The sequence below is a fragment of the Xenopus tropicalis genome, chromosome 1, assembly GCF_000004195.4.
Source record: "Xenopus tropicalis strain Nigerian chromosome 1, UCB_Xtro_10.0, whole genome shotgun sequence".
In the NCBI taxonomy this organism is placed as follows: domain Eukaryota; kingdom Metazoa; phylum Chordata; class Amphibia; order Anura; family Pipidae; genus Xenopus; species Xenopus tropicalis.
Window position 1 is genome coordinate 124,045,716 of NC_030677.2, and position 21,301 is coordinate 124,067,016.

General features: G+C 39.3%; 1 protein-coding gene across 1 annotated transcript in view; it reads left to right on the forward strand.

Annotated features, from left to right (window-relative positions):
• The window catches only part of ttc39b (tetratricopeptide repeat domain 39B), a gene marked incomplete at its 5' end in the record, with an annotated part of 57,660 nt that overhangs the window by 17,069 nt on the left and 19,290 nt on the right, over positions 1 to 21,301 (forward strand). Inside the window, 1 exon segment of the mRNA NM_001016802.2 lies at positions 21,131 to 21,235. Coding sequence (NP_001016802.1) covers positions 21,131 to 21,235 — 105 coding nt within the window.

The window sequence follows — 21,301 nt, forward strand, 5'->3', positions numbered from 1 at the left end:
GATTTGGTTGTTAAGCACAACATTGATCTCTTTACTGGTTTTTACTTTGGGAGCAATTCAGGCCAGAGGATGCTCTTCTTATTGCAAAAGCTCCACGCTGTAAATCAAGTTCTAAACTATGACACTGCTGTACATTACTAATGGACATGTTTTATCATTAAACTAGTCACTATGGTCACTATGGGAAGTCAGTGTTGCACGCTTCATTTATCACAAAAAACAAACCCCTGCATGCCTTGCCTCCATTAACAGATCATTACGTCACACAGAAATCCTGGAACATAGTTTCTTTTATCTTTCTGTTTCTGTTTTAGTGTAATGGTAACGTCCGTTTCTATGCAGCATTGTATAATACATTTATGTTAGTTTATGTGCCAGAATGGGGAACCTGATGTACATTCCCATGCACTGGCTATTCAGTTATAGCTGGAGAGGACGTAGGGGGAATGTGAGGAGTGTACTGATATCTAGAAAGTGCAATGTAAGGGGAAAGTAATTACCTGTTCTACCTAAGGCACAGAAGCAAGGCATGCAATATATGATTGTGAGCTGAGGTTTTTAAACACCTTTTTATAACAGGCATAGATTTAATAAAAAAAAATTGGGTTTCCGGTCCGGCGACCGGTCCCCTTTAAAATACAGACATTTTATAAATTAAGCCACTATTAATTTTATAATGAATTCTGCCTTCTAATTTTAGAAAGAGTAAACAACAAAGTAAAGAGAACAACAAATCTTTTACAAATAACATTTTTTTTTTTTGCACTTTTCTATAGTTTTGTGTCAGCATTTAGCACACATTTTATAAGTTAGGCCCAGCATCTAATATGGGCCTATGCAGACCAGATGCAGTTATCATATAAATATCTGCACCCTAATATAATTTGGCTAGGCTATTGTTTTGGCCTGATATCCATGCCAAGCATAGTTAGCAACGTACAGGCCTGTGTAAGTTGGCACTTATATTGGTCAGTATACAGACACCTTCAGTTAATTACCATGGGTTATGATAAAAACCAAATATTGGAAATTTCTCTTTTTAACTATTCCTTTAAAGCAGGATCAAACTGTGTTTTGTCCCACTATCCCTATGGCAAACAGGGAGTGGCCAAACAATGAAATGGAGAACATCATTCATGGTTTTCTGCACCTAGCTTTGTAGTTTCTGCATAGGACAACCATTACTCAACCACTCCTATTTGCTGCAAATTAAATGGGCTGTTCTGCAATTTTTTCCAGTTTGTTTCACGTAGTACACATAGTTGCTCTTTGAACTTAAAATGTTGTTAATATTGTTACTTTTTATTCCCTATCTTTATATTCAGGCCCTTTACTATATATATTCCAGTTTCTCATTCAAACCACTGCCTGTTCCTAAGGTAAACCGACCCTTGCAACCATATAGCTGCTGAAATCCCAAACTAGAGAGCTGCCAAATAAAAAGCTAAATAACATAAAAAACATAAAAACCAATTGTAAATTGTGTCCAAATACTAAAAGTCAACTTAAAGCTGAACAAAAACTTTACATGTCAGACACAGAACAGAAAGGGACAAACATACACTGCTGTCAGTAGCAATTACATTTACAAATCGTTTTTTGTTTTAAGGTGGAGAGCCCGGTTGATTTATAAAAAGATGAAAGGAAATTGCAAAAGTGCATATTACTGTATGAAAAATTGCTTTTCTTCTAAAGGCAATACATGGAATGCAAACTCTAGAAATATAGTATGTCTCCCTTTTTCATGTCCTGTGGACAAACATTTACATTAACAAATATTATTGTACAGAAGTAACCATTAACCCTTTAAGTGCCAGCCGAATTCGTCATTTCGGTTCCCCCCAGTGCCAGACGTTTTTTAAGCATTTTGTACTCATTCACTTTAACAATGTTTTTTGGTAGGAAAACCTCCACGAAACTAGGGAAATTATATATCGTTTTTTTCGTCACTAATTGGGCTTCGACATACATACCAAATTTTATAACTTTTCTGGAGATATGATGTGTATTTTGGGTGAAATATGTAAAAAAAAAATAAAATTATGAAAAATTTCTGTATATTTTGAGGTTTTTTTCCATAGAAAAGTTAATTTTACTCACTTTTTTTTATTGTTTGTAAAAGCCCTGATACTCCCAATTCCAACGATACCAAATATGTGGTGGTACCCCACAGTTCCTGTCCAGAAGTAACCCCCAAACTAAGGCAATACTTAGTACAATATCACACCAGAACAAAGCAGAAAAGCGCTTGTAACAGTTAATGCAGCATAACTTATATGTAAATCTAAAATATCCCCTCATGTTTGGTATCTTTAGAAACTACAGACCTTCAGGTTTCTAGGTGCAATGTAGTTTTCACTCAAAAGCCAAATACCTTTTGTCAGTGCATTGTGAAATTTGGAACTTTTTATGACATTTTTTTTTTTTTTCTAAAACGTAAACTTGGACGCATGATCAAATGTGGATTTGACAAAAAAAAATCTCATAAAAATTTTCTAGCAAAGGCATATTTGAAAGACAAACTTCTCCTGAATAAAATGATGCCCCATATGTATGGGTGCACATAAAGACATGGGCACCAAACACTCCAAAGCAGGGGCAATGCACAAGGGCAATTACAGCTAAAAATGTGGGGGCTGCGCTCTATGTGCACTTCCTGCAGTTTTTCAGTGTTAACCCCCCCTACCTGTGAAATAACCCCCACAAACTATATATTTCTGAAAAGTGCACACCTTCAGCTATTCAGAGACGCCACTCTCCTCTTTCTACATGGAAAATTGTGGCCGCAGTCCCTTGCAGAAGTTAGCGCTTTGGTCAGAAATCAAGGAAAAACCAGATACAAACCTAGATTTCTCCCCAAAATCTCCATGGCAACTACCAAAAACTTACTAACCATCAATCTGCAAGTTCCCCTGAATAAAACGATACCCCATATGTATGGGTGCACATAAAGACGTGGCCACCAAATGCCCCCAAACAGGGGCAATGCATGAGGGCAATTTCAGTTGAAATTTTGGGGGCTGCGCTCTATGTGCACTACCTGCAGTTTTTCAGTGTTAACCCCCCTACCTGTGAAATAACCCCCACAAACTATATATTTCTGAAAAGTGCACACCTTCAGCTATTCAGAGACACCACTCTTCTCTTTCTACATGGAAAATTGTGGCCGCAGTCCCTTGCAGAAGTCAGCGCTTTGGTCAGAAATCAAGGAAAAACCAGATAAAAAACCTAGATTTCTCCCCAAAATCTCCATGGCAACTACCAAAAACTTACTAACCATCAATCTGCAAGTTCCCCTGAATAAAACGATACCCCATATGTATGGGTGCACATAAAGACGTGGCCACCAAATGCCCCAAAACAGGGGCAATGCATAAGGGCAATTTCAGTTGAAATTTTGGGGGCTGCGCTCTATGTGCACTACCTGCAGTTTTTCAGTGTTAACCCCCCCTACCTGTGAGATAACCCCCACAATCTATATATTTACGAAATGTGCACACCTTCAGCTATTCAGAGACACCACTCTTCTCTTTCTACATGGAAAATTGTGGCCGCAGTCCCTTGCAGAAGTTAGCGCTTTGGTCAGAAATCAAGGAAAAACTAGATACAAACCTAGATTTCTCCCCAAAATCTCCATGGCAACTACCAAAAACTTACTAACCATCAATCTGCAAGTTCCCCTGAATAAAACGATACCCCATATGTATGGGTGCACATAAAGACGTGGCCACCAAATGCCCCAAAACAGGGGCAATGCATAAGGGGAATTTCAGTTGAAATTTTGGGGGCTGCGCTCTATGTGCACTACCTGCAGTTTTTCAGTGATAACCCCCCCTACCTGTGAGATACCCCCACAATCTATATATTTACGAAAAGTGCACACCTTCAGCTATTCAGAGACACCACTCTTCTCTTTCTACATGGAAATTGTGGCCGCAGTCCCTTGCAGAAGTCAGCGCTTTGGTCAGAAATCAAGGAAAAACCAGATACAACCCTAGATTTTGGTCAGAAATCAAGGAAAAACCAGATAAAAACCTAGATTTCTCCCCAAAATCTCCATGGCAACTACCAAAAACTTACTAAACCTCAATTTGCAAGTTCCCCTGAATAAAACGATACCCCATATGTATGGGTGCACATAAAGACGTGGCCACCAAATGCCCCAAAACAGGGGCAATGCATAAAAGCAATTTCAGTTGAAATTTTGGGGGCTGCGCTCTATGTGCACTACCTGCAGTTTTTCAGTGTTAACCCCCCCTACCTGTGAGATAACCCCCACAATCTATATATTTACGAAAAGTGCACACCTTCAGCTATTCAGAGACACCACTCTTCTCTTTCTACATGGAAAATTGTGGCCGCAGTCCCTTGCAGAAGTTAGCGCTTTGGTCAGAAATCAAGGAAAAACTAGATACAAACCTAGATTTCTCCCCAAAATCTCCATGGCAACTACCAAAAACTTACTAACCATCAATCTGCAAGTTCCCCTGAATAAAACGATACCCCATATGTATGGGTGCACATAAAGACGTGGCCACCAAATGCCCCAAAACAGGGGCAATGCATAAGGGGAATTTCAGTTGAAATTTTGGGGGCTGCGCTCTATGTGCACTACCTGCAGTTTTTCAGTGATAACCCCCCCTACCTGTGAGATACCCCCACAATCTATATATTTACGAAAAGTGCACACCTTCAGCTATTCAGAGACACCACTCTTCTCTTTCTACATGGAAAATTGTGGCCGCAGTCCCTTGCAGAAGTCAGCGCTTTGGTCAGAAATCAAGGAAAAACCAGATACAACCCTAGATTTTGGTCAGAAATCAAGGAAAAACCAGATAAAAACCTAGATTTCTCCCCAAAATCTCCATGGCAACTACCAAAAACTTACTAAACCTCAATTTGCAAGTTCCCCTGAATAAAACGATACCCCATATGTATGGGTGCACATAAAGACGTGGCCACCAAATGCCCCCAAACAGGGGCAATGCATAAGGGGGGGCTGTGCTCTATCTGCAGTTATTTAGTCTAAACACCCCCATACCTGTGAAATAACCCCCGCAAACTATATATTTCTGAAAAGTGCACACCTTCAGCTATTCAGAGACGCCACTCTCCTCTTTCTACATGGAAAATTGTGGCCGCAGTCCCTTGCAGAAGTTAGCGCTTTGGTCAGAAATCAAGGAAAAACCAGATACAAACCTAGATTTCTCCCCAAAATCTCCATGGCAACTACCAAAAACTTACTAACCATCAATCTGCAAGTTCCCCTGAATAAAACGATACCCCATATGTATGGGTGCACATAAAGACGTGGCCACCAAATGCCCCCAAACAGGGGCAATGCATAAGGGCAATTTCAGTTGAAATTTTGGGGGCTGCGCTCTATGTGCACTACCTGCAGTTTTTCAGTGTTAACCCCCCCTACCTGTGAGATAACCCCCACAATCTATATATTTACGAAAAGTGCACACCTTCAGCTATTCAGAGACGCCACTCTTCTCTTTCTACATGGAAAATTGTGGCCGCAGTCCCTTGCAGAAGTCAGCGCTTTGGTCAGAAATCAAGGAAAAACCAGATACAACCCTAGATTTTGGTCAGAAATCAAGGAAAAACCAGATAAAAACCTAGATTTCTCCCCAAAATCTCCATGGCAACTACCAAAAACTTACTAAACCTCAATTTGCAAGTTCCCCTGAATAAAACGATACCCCATATGTATGGGTGCACATAAAGACGTGGCCACCAAATGCCCCCAAACAGGGGCAATGCATAAGGGGGGGCTGTGCTCTATCTGCAGTTATTTAGTCTAAACACCCCCATACCTGTGAAATAACCCCCGCAAACTATATATTTCTGAAAAGTGCACACCTTCAGCTATTCAAAGACGCCACTCTCCTCTTTCTACATGGAAAATTGTGGCCGCAGTCCCTTGCAGAAGTTAGCGCTTTGGTCAGAAATCAAGGAAAAACCAGATACAAACCTAGATTTCTCCCCAAAATCTCCATGGCAACTACCAAAAACTTACTAAACCTCAATTTGCAAGTTCCCCTGAATAAAACGATACCCCATATGTATGGGTGCACATAAAGACGTGGCCACCAAATGCCCCCAAACAGGGGCAATGCATAAGGGCAATTTCAGTTGAAATTTTGGGGGCTGCGCTCTATGTGCACTACCTGCAGTTTTTCAGTGTTAACCCCCCCTACCTGTGAGATAACCCCCACAATCTATATATTTACGAAAAGTGCACACCTTCAGCTATTCAGAGACGCCACTCTTCTCTTTCTACATGGAAAATTGTGGCCGCAGTCCCTTGCAGAAGTCAGCGCTTTGGTCAGAAATCAAGGAAAAACCAGATACAAACCTAGATTTCTCCCCAAAATCTCCATGGCAACTACCAAAAACTTACTAACCATCAATCTGCAAGTTCCCCTGAATAAAACGATACCCCATATGTATGGGTGCACATAAAGACGTGGCCACCAAATGCCCCCAAACAGGGGCAATGCATAAGGGCAATTTCAGTTGAAATTTTGGGGGCTGCGCTCTATGTGCACTACCTGCAGTTTTTCAGTGTTAACCCCCCCTACCTGTGAGATAACCCCCACAATCTATATATTTACGAAAAGTGCACACCTTCAGCTATTCAGAGACGCCACTCTTCTCTTTCTACATGGAAAATTGTGGCCGTAGTCCCTTGCAGAAGTCAGCGCTTTGGTCAGAAATCAAGGAAAAACCAGATACAAACCTAGATTTTGGTCAGAAATCAAGGAAAAACCAGATAAAAAACCTAGATTTCTCCCCAAAATCTCCATGGCAACTACCAAAAACTTACTAAACCTCAATTTGCAAGTTCCCCTGAATAAAACGATACCCCATATGTATGGGTGCACATAAAGACGTGGCCACCAAATGCCCCCAAACAGGGGCAATGCATAAGGGCAATTTCAGTTGAAATTTTGGGGGCTGCGCTCTATGTGCACTACCTGCAGTTTTTCAGTGTTAACCCCCCCTACCTGTGAGATACCCCCACAATCTATATATTTACGAAAAGTGCACACCTTCAGCTATTCAGAGACGCCACTCTTCTCTTTCTACATGGAAAATTGTGGCCGCAGTCCCTTGCAGAAGTCAGCGCTTTGGTCAGAAATCAAGGAAAAACCAGATAAAAAAACCTAGATTTCTCCCCAAAATCTCCATGGCAACTACCAAAAACTTACTAACCATCAATCTGCAAGTTCCCCTGAATAAAACGATACCTATGTCTGGTTGCACATAAGTACATGGCCGCCAAACCTGAAAATGCATAATATTGGGGCTGCACTCTATGCACCCCTTTTTTTTTGCCTGCACCCGAATGAATGGGATACGCTCGGGTGCAGGCACATGTAGCCGATATACGCATGAAAACGCGTGAGAATGCAAAGTCTCGCGTTTTCATGCGTATATCGGCTACACGTGCCTGCACCCGAGCGTATCCCATTCATTCGGGTGCAGGAACAAGTAGCAGGCGTAGGGCTGAATTTTCGGCAAGCGTTTTTCCACTTGCTGAAAAAATCAGCCCTACGCCTCGTGTGGCATCAGCCTAACCCTTGGCAATAGAAACTACCAGAACAATCTTAGCACCTCTGGACCTTTCTAGAACAACTGAAATCAAATGGAATAAAACCACTAAAAGCAATCAAAGAACAATAGTTGCAATGAAATCGGTAAGAGCCCTGGATCCACCAATGTCACTGCAAAAGCAACCTTTTTGGGGGCACTAAACACACAATAAAGAACAATGCAAAGATAAAACACCGTAAAATCCAATAAAACCACCTAAACCAACAGAAGAACAATAATTGCAATGAAATCGGTGGTCAGAGCCCTGGATCCACCAACGTCACTGCAAATTCAGCACCAAATAGCAATAAAAAAGTTACAGTGCAATAGAATAATTCAAAAACAGAAATCAATTATGAAAATGCCAAAAAAACACTAAAATGCAACCAAATAAATCAGATAATTATAGAGCAAGATCAGAAATAAAGTTTTAGTAAAAAAAAAGACTGCCAAAGAAAGCAAAGACAGAAAGAAAAGAAAAGAAAGAAAGAAAAAAAAAAAAAAAAAAAAAAAAAAAAAAGTGTAAGTGTGTGTGTAAGTGTCTGTGTGTGCTTGGGAAAGTTGTAAATAAGTGTGTATGTGTACAAAAGTGTAATAATGACAAAGATAGAAGAAAAAATGCAAAAAAAAAAAAAAAAAATTTTTTTAGACAGTTGAGATAGAAATAAGCAAAATAAACAGTGGTAGAGAGTTGTAGTTCAGCTTACCCAAGGCAGGCAGACGATCAGGGGCGATCAGGGGCGATCAATCCAGCAGGAAGGCAGCAGGGGAGCTCCATCTTGTCCCAAGTGCGCAGCAGGAGTGAGGGAGCCGACAGTAGGCGGCGCTATTTAAAGGGACAGCAGTGGACACGTCATCAACGCGTGTCCACTGCTGTCATTGGCTGGCGACGCGATCGGTGCGGCTGGGGGACCCGGATCGGTAAGTATGTCTTCATTGCTCGTTGCCTAGGGGGATCTGAGGGGTTTACAAGCGCTGCGCTGCTTTAAAAGCGAGCGCAGCGCTTGTAAACCCGACAGTGCCATTGGACGTAGATTCTACGTCCCATGGCACTTTGGTCCCTTGGTACCTGGGACGTAGAATCTACGTCCCTTGGCACTTAAAGGGTTAAGGTTATGCTGCATTCTAATAGTTTTAGCTTGGTGTGCCAAGGAGCTCCTCTTTGGAAGTTCATCAGGGCCCCTACCAGGGCTATGATTTAGGCGACCTAATTGCAATACTCTATTTTGATTTTTAAGCTTTGTCTTATTTCCTATTCATGTTTCGGCCAACTGTGTGTTTACTCTCTTGACAACTGTTTGTTGCAGTTGTCCTTCGGCAGATTTGTTGGTTACAGTGCTCTCTAGTGGTAGAATGCAGTAAGTAAAGTAAGGAGACATAATGCAAGAATGCAATGAAATTTGGACACAGTAACAGATTTAAAATCTGTAATAGTAGTGTAACACCTTTTTGGCCGTTTAGGGGTTAATCCAGGCTAGTATATAGTAGAGCATGTGTTACATGCAATCCCCCTTTCCCAGGATGGGCCTCCGCTAAGTTGGAGATGGCCTATCGGAGCTAATTTGGAGATGAGGGTGTGGTTGAACTACAACTCCCTGAGGCTGTATGGTGTAGTGGTGGTAATTAGGACGCCAGAAGGTTCTTTGCTGAATAACTGTAGAACGTTTATTGTCACCGACAAGGTTGAAGCAGGGTTATACTCACAATAGTTAAGGTAGTTAACACAGCAATTAGTGGCAGTTGTACAAGGCAAAAGCAGAGTAGCACCACAAGGGAGGCAGATGTGGAACAAGCAGAAATCCTAAGGATGATCACCATTTACTGGACCGAATCCCAACAGCCAACGATGGATCAGGGGTAGATACTGCCTGATACCTGTGTCTGAACTGCGGTCCCTACAGCAAGGCAAACAGAGCCTGGGTATGCTGAACCCTTACTTTCTCCTATGTTGGAGCCAGGACTGCTCTTACTGGATAGCCCTAACTACTGTATATCACACTCTCTAAAGCGTGCTATAACAGGATCTATCCTACCACTAACTTCACCTCATTCACGGGGCCCTGTCTCTGACTTCACTAGAGCACCAAGGGGCTACTCTAGGGCAGGTGGCTTTACTGGGGCCTATTCTGATCCCGGGCTCAATGGAGTTATTCCCTGAGAGTCAGAAGGCAGCCAAAGAGGAAGCCACCCCTCCTTGCTAGACACTTTATCAGTCTGCAAGGGGAGTGGTCATCCTAACTAAACCAATAAGGCATAAGGTATAGTAAACTAGATACATGGGACTTTGCCCAGCAACAATGATAGAAATGAGGCAGTAGGGAATTAAAGCCATAGGGACTCTAATACCTATGGGTCCCTACAGTAGGTCTGCAAAATACAATTGAGATTTGCGGTAAATGTAATTTGATATTTTATGACTTTCATCAAGTCCCTTTATTTCTTGGAACTGGAACATTCCTAAAGAGGATATAACCCCACAAATTACTTGATATCAACTTACTTAGGATGTTTTATCTAATCAGTTTGTATTCATTTTCTATTTGTTCTGTCCTCACTACATGTTACCCAGAGGTAGAGTATAGCTTAACATACAGCTAAACCTTCCCACATTTCGTTAAATGAGACTGAGAGGGAAGTCTGTTTAAATTTTACTGGATGATTATGGCAAGGGATGAAACTGTAATGTAAATGAAATAAAATACAATGAGTATTTTGCAATGAACAGTAACACAGAAAAAAACTGCATTGATGCAGAGTAGCATAAACACAAAAATGCTGGCACAAATTATATATGCAGCAGTGTCCCTGAGGGTGCTGGCAGTCGCAATGGTGGCTTAGATTTGAGTCCATTTGTTTATCAGTAATGCTACCATGGGGGAGAATGTGGAATATGGTGTGCTTCCTCCACATCATGGGCTACAAAATGGCTTCTGGGCTTCCACAATGCACTGTAATGGGTCGCACGCTAGAAGTATGGTGGTTACAAAGGGTCAAAGATTACACTAAAAATTATTCCCTGCAGATACAGCTAAGCGCTTGCAAAAGAAGTTCACCACAAAATAGTAAAAATAACAGATATGACAAAAGCTTATGCTAGAGATTTTATATTTGTAGATATATTCTATTTTTTTACACTACCAATTCCAGGCTTTAGGGTCAACTGAGAGTCCAAAACCTGAGGTTTAACAAAGTGCACAGACAGCTAGGGTCACTGGAAGCTATACTTCCAGAATGATTGCTTAAACAACAAATTTATAAACTTTATATAAAGTGACCCTTTTGCGGAATCTTTTCAAATTGGCCCCTAGAAATACCCTTCATTTTAGCCAGCACCCAGGGCATTTGAACTTTTATAGGGTGTGCTCCACTCTTCCTTGTATGTATGTATATGTATAATCATTATTTATTTTTTGCTGAATCCAAAAATAGTGGATTCGGTGCATCCCTACTTTTTTTTTTTTTTATGCAAAACTTTTTTTTATAGAGACTTACATTGTTCAGGGTTTTTATGTGTTTTTTATTTAAAAACTTTTTTTCCACAAATATTGTTTGAACATTGTTCAGGGGTAGGGTTGCCACCTCTGCCGGCTTCCTTCTCCTGGCAGGGGGCATGCAGTGACGTCACAAGGGGCATGGAGGGATGGCCAGTTATGTCACAGGGGCAGATTGGAGACATCACATGGGCAGGGCTATGACATGGTAATTGGCTGATCACCACTTCAATCTCGGCAAATCCGGCATCATGGAAGGAGCAGCCCTGGAAGTTGTGGTGCACCATTGAACTGGAGAACCACATGTTGGCCACTATTAAGACTGAACAAACTTTGTTTTGTCTTCAAATGGTGCCCCATGATGGCCAGGCCAGGGTATGTTTGGTTGGAATTTGGCATGGCCTGGGTGGACCAGTGGCATGGTCATGCTTACCTTTTTTTTTTTAAGCACATGAACCCATTCTACTATGTGGTATGGGGCCCTGTATTTTGGCCTTAAACTATGTGACATTTTGGGTTGCTGTGAGCAGTCTGGTTAAATGCCTTCATATGGAGCACAGTTTTCTGCCAGATTGCTGAAATATTAGTCTGGCAAGAAACTGTACCGCAGTTCTGTGTTTTGGGGATTTAACGGATCAGCGATATATGTCCCGTCAGTATTTGTATTTTATGTTATATATGTCCCGTCAGTATTTGTATTTTATGTTACACTAGTGATACAAACATTTCTATAACCCTAATGCCTGAACATCTGTGTCATCTATTTAGGGAGTGGACATTTGTAGGGAATCTCCGCTTTTAAAGAGGCCACATACACCCCTTTTCAACATGAGCTCAATGAATAGGGCTTGTACTGTACATACTTTTTGCCTATTGTTTAAATTAAGATACATCTATGGTTTCTTTTATTTCTGGCACTAAATGAGAATATGAAGCCAGTTTCACTTTAGTTCTTACTGATTCCAAAGAACGTAAATTAAGCTTGTAAAACTAATTACCAGGCAACTGAGAAGCCCCAGATAATGAGCTGCTCAAAGGTTGCTGCCTAGGGAGAAGTTTGTTTGTTCAAAGGTAGATGTGGAGCTCTGAACATATTGTCCTGTTTATAAAGTAGTGGGGGTAAGATTATTGAAAATAGCCCAACTTTCAAATTAGAGCCTTATAATGGCAAAACAATGTATTTGTTTAAATTAAACCCCTATTTATCATGTTTATCGTGTTTTTAGGTGTATATTGTCCCTTTAAGGCATTGGCAGACTGGGCTGCTTCAGGCACTTTAATTGCGGTCTTCTTAATTAGCCAAAAATGTTGTCTCCTTCATGCCCCAGCTACTTTTAAATAGTATAGCTTGCTGGAACACTTTTAATACAGGATACAAATAGTTTTCTTCTTCCTGCATCTCTGTATTAATATAAATGTTTTACTCATCGGTTACAAGTTAATTTAAAACAGAGCCTTCACTTATTCTCTTCCTCTTTGAAAGAGGAAGAAGGAAAGATTCCTACCTACATATTACTATGAACAGAGACATTAGCTGCCCCACTTCTTGATCATAAGTCACTGTTTTTACTGCTTGATCAGTAGTGTAATTGTGCAGCTCGCACTGACTGGATTAACCTACATTTCATGGTCTGTGTGCAGAAAGATGCTGCTGATACTTAGGCAGCAATAGATACAGTAGTTGCATGCTTTCGATGTAGTTGGACAGTGATAGATTAGAATTCCCCTGCATCACTGCAAGGTAAAATCCCCCAGCATCCCTCCTTGCTGAGACCAGCAGCCTTCTCTTGTGTACCAGCATCGACCTGCTGCTTATTTAGTTGACATTTCCTTGAGATGGAGAGCCCCTGCCAAGCAAGCTCCTGCCTTGTGAAAGCTTCCTTTTCTCTTGATGACTAATTCATAGCTGGCCCATGGATATCTACATATAAAAGTATATCTCTGTGCACATATGTAGTGATCCCTATGGAAGTTTTGGGGGATTCTTGTTTTGCTTTGGGTGAGTGAGAAGGAACAGGATTCATCTGCATTGTGGAACTGCATTTTGTCACTGCCTGTTTCATCCTGTAAGTACAAATCCTGATTCAGCAATTTACTGCACTTAGAGGTTGTATATATTCTCTCTGTCCTTTTTGTTCACCTTGAAATCCCCTGCCTCAAACATGTAATGATTCTTCCTCGCAGTAGTACATTTTGCCTGTTTGTTATATTTTGATTGAAAAATGCATTTTATATCTTATTTTGTTCAGTTATTCTTCATCCTGAAGTGTTTTTAAAATTTATCTATACATGTTTGTTTTCAGAACCCTTATACAACACCCTAATCTTCTATGTTTACATCTTTAGCGTCTTGACAGCTTTTTACTGTGCTATTCCCATTGTTTATAATAATATGGTGGGCATGATATTTGCTTGCTGAATTTGCTGAATGTGTTATTTCTGCTGCAGTCACTGCAACATTAGCTCTCTCAGAGGCAGTGCTTTGTGCATAACTGACTAATCTGTTGCCAAATACATCTGTGATGGCTTTATATGCGCTGCTTTCTGCAGAGCCCCATGAGATAGGGAAAATACATATGCATCAAACACTATTGATCATTGTTTGGGGGGAGAGTCCATTGATTTTCTTATTTGTTAATTAGTATATGTCAACATTGAGATGCAAGCAGGACAGATATGATACCAAGATTTCATGAGCAATGTGATGATGATAAAAAAGATTGGGTTTGAAACAGTGTCTCTGATGCAGTGCTGAGGGGCTTGTCTAAAAGGGCTTGTCCTTCAGCATTCTATAATAGGCACATTTGAAGCCATCTGCCTTTTGAAACCTGCTATGTTGTTGTGACCCATAACAGTATTTCTCTTAAAGCATTGTACTGTATGCTGACAGCTCAGTATATCCAGAACTAGGTCTTGGTAAGCACATGCAGAAATGAGTTCACATTTATTGGCTGCTATTCATCCGACTGACATAAATAAATTAAAAAAAAAAAAAAAAAATATATATATATATATATATATAAAATATTAGTGCTTCCATATTCCCCCTATCCCAACCTGTTTAAAGGCTTTTTAAGGTAAATTACATGTATATATTTCTTAATATAGCAGAAATCACATAACTTTTAGTACGGTGAAGATAATGTAAAAAACAGTTTTTTGTTTTTTTTTTTTTTTTTTTTGCTTGTTTATTTATTTTGCTTTACTCCTTTATTTTCCTCCATCCTCGAATCTAGGTCCAGTGATAGATAGCAATCTGGTCAAAATGCCAGTGATCCCAGCAAAGATAAAGCAGTTTAATTATAAAGATATATATATATAATTTTTTTTTTTTATGCCTCCTTTATGTCAGGTTTGTGAACTTGTGCTTGTTTGCAAATTTGTCCATGATGATAAACCTTATTTTAATCTTGAGACTACATGAGGTAGAGTCCTGCATTAGGTCAGGTGCCTGTGGGGTAGGTTACCTGCAGAAAAGTGGGTATTTTGTGAATTACAAGTAGAACTTGCAGATACAGGTATAGGTATGGGTTCACATAGTAAGTTGCAGATCTTAGTATTGGCAATTTTACTTCTTTTTTTACTCCCTTTTATTTCTTTCTTTTTCCATCCCATAACTTCTAATGGTGTCACTTCTGGTTTATGGCATTGTTTTTATGGTGGCTGCAGGTCAGATTGGATCAAGGAGGTAAAATTGAGGGTTGCAGGTCCAGGTCAGACGCCTCAGCATGATAACATTACATGTTAACCTGTGAGAGAAGGCAAATGATAAAGAATACCTTTATGTACACTTATGTAAAAAAAAAATTATATATATGAGGTGAAGCTAGAATTCTAATTATATAGGTATGCAAGTTAAGGAGCACCTGGGACCCAAAAGCTTTAAGGAGCCCTGTACTTGTACCTGACATTGCCAATACTAATGTCAGTGTATCTTGAATTCCACAAAGGATGCAGCATTTTCAACAGACGAGCTGACAAGAACAATATTTTTGCAGTTAAATCGCAGTAAACTTGTGTAACCTGCGAAGCAGCACTCCTGGATATAGAGTAGCATTATGACGATATGAGCTTTTTTTTTTTAGTTCAGATCTTTTATCTAGTGTCAGTGAACTACTGAAGGAGAGTATATTCTCTCTGACTGCCTGCCACTGATACTTTTCTTTTAATCTAAAGAAGGGCCACACTACGTATTTTTGAAGTTAAACAACAATTTAACATCTTTTGGTGCCAATGATAATATAACCTTTTCTTATTTGTCTTGAAGCATATAAGCTATACGCCTGATGGAGAATCTGCAGGTTTTTTTTTCTTGTTTATAAATTTGTTTCCAACAGCTATTGTGCTATATTATATTTACAGGTTTAAATATAGCACACCACATTTGGCAGATAGCAGAAAGTGTCACATTACATGAGCAGTGACAAAAAGTGGTATTAATGGAACAAGATAACACCATCACAACACATGATATGTTTTTTTATATCTATTTTTATATACATTTACTGGAACTAATTTACCCCTGTTGTAAAATATAGGGCTGTTGGGTGTGGCCAAAGAGCTGTATGATCTGGTGGGCTGTTGTTGGCAAGTGTGAGAGGTATTCATATCTGGCATGCTCATGGATTGTGGAGATTAGTTCTACCCCGATCAGAGCTTTCCATTTTCTAGGCATTAAAAGCTTACATACAGTTAATAGATAAAACCTTAGTTTTGGAGGTATGTCTGCAGGGCCAGTTCAGGGTGAGTTGAAGGTTCAGCTCCATGGTTTTATATATCAAAGAAAGGTCTCAAATGTGGACAGCTACCATAGATTGGTTACTTAATTTCTGCTAGAGACATGGTATTATACACCTTAAAACTCCACTAAGTATAGAATGTTGTTTTAAATTTTTAGATGGTTTGTGCATCTGGAATTTTTGTGTGCCATATTGCTTGCTTGTAGCCACATTTTCCAATGGTAGAGCCCACGATTTTTCCACTCTAGGACATTAGGGGTTTTTGAGAAGAACCTGATAAGTAAGTTGTAGACTTTGTAAATACCTTTGTGGCTGCTGTTCTGCAGGAATTCTGTGGAATTTAGTAAAAAGATTTGTAAAGGACACAAGGTGATCCATAAAGCAGAGTTGAGAGAGTTGTTTCTAATAGTTCTAAGGGGATGTGTAAAGCTGGAATAGTAGACAGGCCTGTTGGGTGCTGTTGGTGAGGCTGAAGGGCCAGCCTATGTGGCTTGTGCCACTGGAGAACTTATGCATAAGCCTGTAAAGCCTCAGACAGGTCCCTTCAGTGGAACATGTTGAAAGCATTTTCTTCATCTAGGCCAGGACAGTCATTATTTTCAGTCAGTATTTGTCTTTTTGTCATTGGTCAGGTTAAAGGAGTTCACCTTAAAATTGCAGTATGATCGTAGTATGGAATTTTAGCAGCTATCTGGTTGCTAGGGTCTTGTTTACTTTAGCAACTAGGCAGTGGTTTGAATGAAAGACTGGAATATAAATAGAAGGGGCCAGCATAGAACGATAAGGAATACAAATGAACAATAATAGTAGAATTGTTGGTTCACAGAGCAATAGCTTTTTTCCTGCTGGGGTCGCTGATGCCCATCCAAAGCTGAAAAGATGTAGAAGGCAAATCATGTAAAATCTATATTTATAATTGCAAAGTTGCAAGGAATAGGACATTCTATAGCATTTTAAAAGTTAACTTAAAAGGTTGACCTTGTTTCGTATGATAATATTAGTGTGTTTGGAGAGAGCTTTTCCCTTATTACTACAGGGAGAAGGATTTTTGTGTTTTGTGTTTTTTCTTGAAAATTAGAAGTAGAGAGGTGGAAATATAGGTCCATCTGGTGCCTCAGACAATTAAGGGACCTCCCAAATAGGACTAACGGGTATCTTGATGCTGCTGGAGGCCTGTATCTCTTATGTAATCAAGACAGTTTTGTTCCTTTTAAGTACTTGTGCTGTTTCCCAATCCTTGTCTTACTGCTTTAATTTTGCTGCTGTGGTGGCCTTGGGGTCATCTGGTCTTTCGGAGCACAGAGACCTGCTGCTACCCCGAGGTATACAGCACTGTCTGCATTCTTCATGGCTGCATTCATGAGGGGCGGGTGGCACATCAGTATTCCCACCTCCTACCCATCCAATAACTTGGATGTCTAAATGAGTTATGTAGAGGCAAGCTGGGACAGACATGCTTTGTTCAGTAGCATAATCTTGCATAGCTGCCCAATGCCTTGGTATATGACTACTTTTTTTTTATTTTTGTGACAGACTAGACATAAGCTTTGCCGTGTTCAACCAACGTTTACTGTATCTATTTTTCAAAGACCGATCCAGTAAAAAAAACACAAAGGGGCCCAATTTTGTTTTTCAGAAAAAATTGTGTTTTTTTTTTTAATTTTCAGAACTTTTTGTAATGACCACGATGATATTGTTAAAATAGTACAACTTTTTTGTGGTTTTTGTTAACTTCCACAAAAAAGTTGTATTTTTCGCAAAGATTACGGAATTAATTCAAGCTTTGGTATTGTGACTATCTTTTGGCCAGGTTGGAGCTGTAGAGTGTTATTGAGTCATATGGAAGGCTTCCAAAATCATGCATTGAAGTTTCAAAGCCAAAAAGGTTTACGATCGTTACGGTATGAAAATTTTGTGACTTTCAGATCGCAACCACAATATTTTCATACGACCAAGAAAAGAATTTTCACACATCAGAAATTATCGTGGTTACTGCCAGTTTTTTCCAAGTGTGCTTTTTATTGGTGAAAATTCAAGGTTTAATGTATGGGCCCCAAAGTGTTGTGGAATTTTAGATAATATTTTATATAAACTGTCGCCATAGTATTTTCAAACTATTCTACTGTGGGCTACATTATAAGGGTTTAGCGGTTTGAACACTGACTGCAGAACAAGTCAATGGCTTTTATGAATGACCAACATTGTTAGATTTCCCAAAATGTCAGGAAACCTTTTCTCACAATTACAATTTGACCTGTCGGGGTAATGCTAAGGAAATCTAATTTGACCTTTGGTTATTATGCCCTGCTATGAATATTGTAAATGCTTTTATGGCACTTTTATTTTCTGGTAATAAATAATGAAGAATGGTAATGCATGTAATACACTGGGCTCAGTGAGTAGCAGCGAGTTTGCCTTTCAGCACTGGGGTCCTCAGTTCGATTCTATCTTGGGCTCTGCAAGGACTTTGTATGTCCTTCCCATGTCTGTGTGGGTTGCCTCCAGTACTAGGACTGATGTCAATGATGTACGGAGCTGTATAATGTATCAGCTCTATATAAGTAACCGATAAAAAATAAATAAAAAATGTTCTCTCCTTTGACAGTATGTTTTGTACAAGCAGATGGGGATTAATTGTTGATCCTTGTCCTGAATTTTTTTTTTTTTTTTTTTTTACAAAATAGTTAATACTCTAAGTTGAAAGTTAAGCTCCTTAAATCTTCCTTAACAATTATTTTCTCTGCTTAGTAGTTCAAATTCACAACTCCTCTTAAAAGGCCTGTAACACAAAAAAACGAAAGTGGACCAAAACCATTACATATAATGTTTGCATAATCTGCACTTTTGAAAATATGCACTGTTTTAAGCAGCTAAACACACTGAACAGCATATAGAAATGTATAAAGGGTATTGTTGCATAGTCAAAAATATGATCTTTTTAGTCCCATATGGATACATGCATGCATGGCCTATTACCAGGGGTGCATATGATGCTTGTAAATGGGAAATGATTACATAACGGATTTGCACCAACAATACAGGCAGATGCACTAATGCTGATATGTTTCTCTAGGCCCTTCCATTTTATGTTCATTGCAAAACAAACCTATTGCTACATGCTCTGCTTTGTATTTGGGATGCTATTTAAAAGGCAAAATCAAAATCACATTTACATACACAATGTTTTCATTTACATTTTTACTGCAACAGTAAATGGTTCAGTTTTCATTCGCGTTCACCATTATTTATAGATCCTCTGGAGGCACAAGGAGGAGCAGCTGCAGCATACACCCCATAGCCCTGACAATCATAATCTTCATTAACTCTTTAGTGGTTACCTACTGAATGGTAAAAAGACATGCTTGGCTGCTCTGCATGGCAGAATAACTGCATTCTCTTCGTTTAAACATAAAATGCAATTATTTTAATGTTATATTTTACGTATAGGTTTAATTAATCTGTTCCAGTCTGAAGACACACATTAGAATTATGTGCAAGGCAGTAACATCTCGCATGATGCATATTATTACCTAGATTATATTCTCTTTCGGGGAAAAATATCAAATGTTCCAGGAATATTTACAGAAGAACCCAAAGTTTGACATAAGATGATTTTACAATTTGTTTCTGTATAATGAACACTTTTTTTTTTCAGTTCCATTTTCATGTCACAGTAAGATACATTAATATTAGTACAGAAAAAGTTTAGCAGAACACAGAACATATTAAAAGAAATAGACAAAGTTTAGTTATAGTTAGGGGTACATTTACTAACCCACGAATGGGCCGAATGCGTCCGATTGCGGTTTTTTCGTAATGATTGGTATTTTGCGATTTTTTTGGCTAATTGTCGCGACTTTTTCGTTGCCATTCCGAATGTTGCGCAAAATCTGGCGATTTTTTTTCGTAGCGTTAATACTTGCATGAAAAGTCGTGATTTTTTCGCAGCTTTCGCGCCGAGTACGAAAGATTCGGATTCATTCAAGCTTCAGTATGGTGACTTTTCTTGGGCCAGGTTGGAGCTGCAGGGTGCCATTGAGTCCTATGGGAGGCTTCCAAAATCATGCTAAGTCTGAAAGTTTCGCCCGCCGCTTAACGAGCGTTCAATACGAAAAAGTCGCGACAAGATACGAGCGCATCGTAATGGCTACGAAAAACTCGCGTTTTTTTGCACAAATCGTATTTGTAACAAAAAAGTCGCGACAATTTCGTAAAGGCGCTGAAAATTCGCAAAAAATACGAAAAAGTCGCAAAATGTTTGTTTTCAAATCGGAATTTTTCTAATTCGTGTCTTAGTAAATCAGCCCCATAGTGTATAAGATCCAACTTTTCAGCCTCACTTGTGAGCCTTTTTCAGGGTACCTTAATAATGTGTCATATATATGTATAAGAACCATAGAACCAAATTCTATATATAAATCAGCAATGCAGAAATGCAATTCAAGTTCTGTGCTGTGTGCCGCAACCCAAAAGTTGCCTTTTTTTAATGTGTTGCAATATATGTAATTTAGATAAGTTTACACTGATGCATATTTTGAGGTTTAAATCCCCTTTAAGGTTTTTGTATCACTTATCTATTTTTAAGGCAGATACTGATTTTAAGCATTGCATGTAATTAAACAGACTTCTTTATACTATCTTTCATTGAGATGTGAAAGTTGCAGTTTCCTGTTCGTATTCCTAAGTGTTGCACTAAGGGCCTGATTTATGGTTGCAAAATTTTAACTTCTCAACTCTTTGGCCAGATTTGAGCAATCATAGAGGAAACCACACAAGTTCGCTAATTTACACAGGATTTTGTGCAGAAAAAAGCACAACAATTTTCTGTAATTTTCCCTGAACGGGTTTTTGTAATAAGGAAAAACATCTGCACTTATAAACTACAAAATCTTTCTTGGTTCCAAAACCTGTTTGCGAAAATTATGTAAATTGCCAAGCTTTTTCCGCACGAAACCTAGTGTGAGCGAACAAACTCATGTCATGCAGGTTTACCTTTATGATTGTTTGACAATCCGAAATCTGGCCAGAGTCGAGAAGTTAAAATTTAGCAAAACCGTAAAATGCTGTTTTCCATTCGTATCCGTAATATTTGGTTAAGCACCACATAACTTGGTGTTAAAAAAAAAAATTGAATTCACTTATGTGTGAACTTTCACCTTTAGCTCGTCTGCTAATTATGAAGCAAAACATAAACTCTAGTAGCCTTTTGCAATATCTCATAACCAGATGTCTCTCCTTTTTTCACCTAAAGCCTTTTTACAGATATATAACAGCATGCTTTCTGTTTCTATCTAGGGCATCCAAGATGGACCTGCGCTGTGCGCTGGAAGAGTGCACCTTGGCTCTCAACCTATTTCTCAACAATAAATTTTCTGAAGCTTTGGAAATATTGCGTCCGTGGTAAGGCACAATAAAATGTAAATGTGAATGAAATATGTAAAGCAAGAAATAATGACTAGGGGGGTG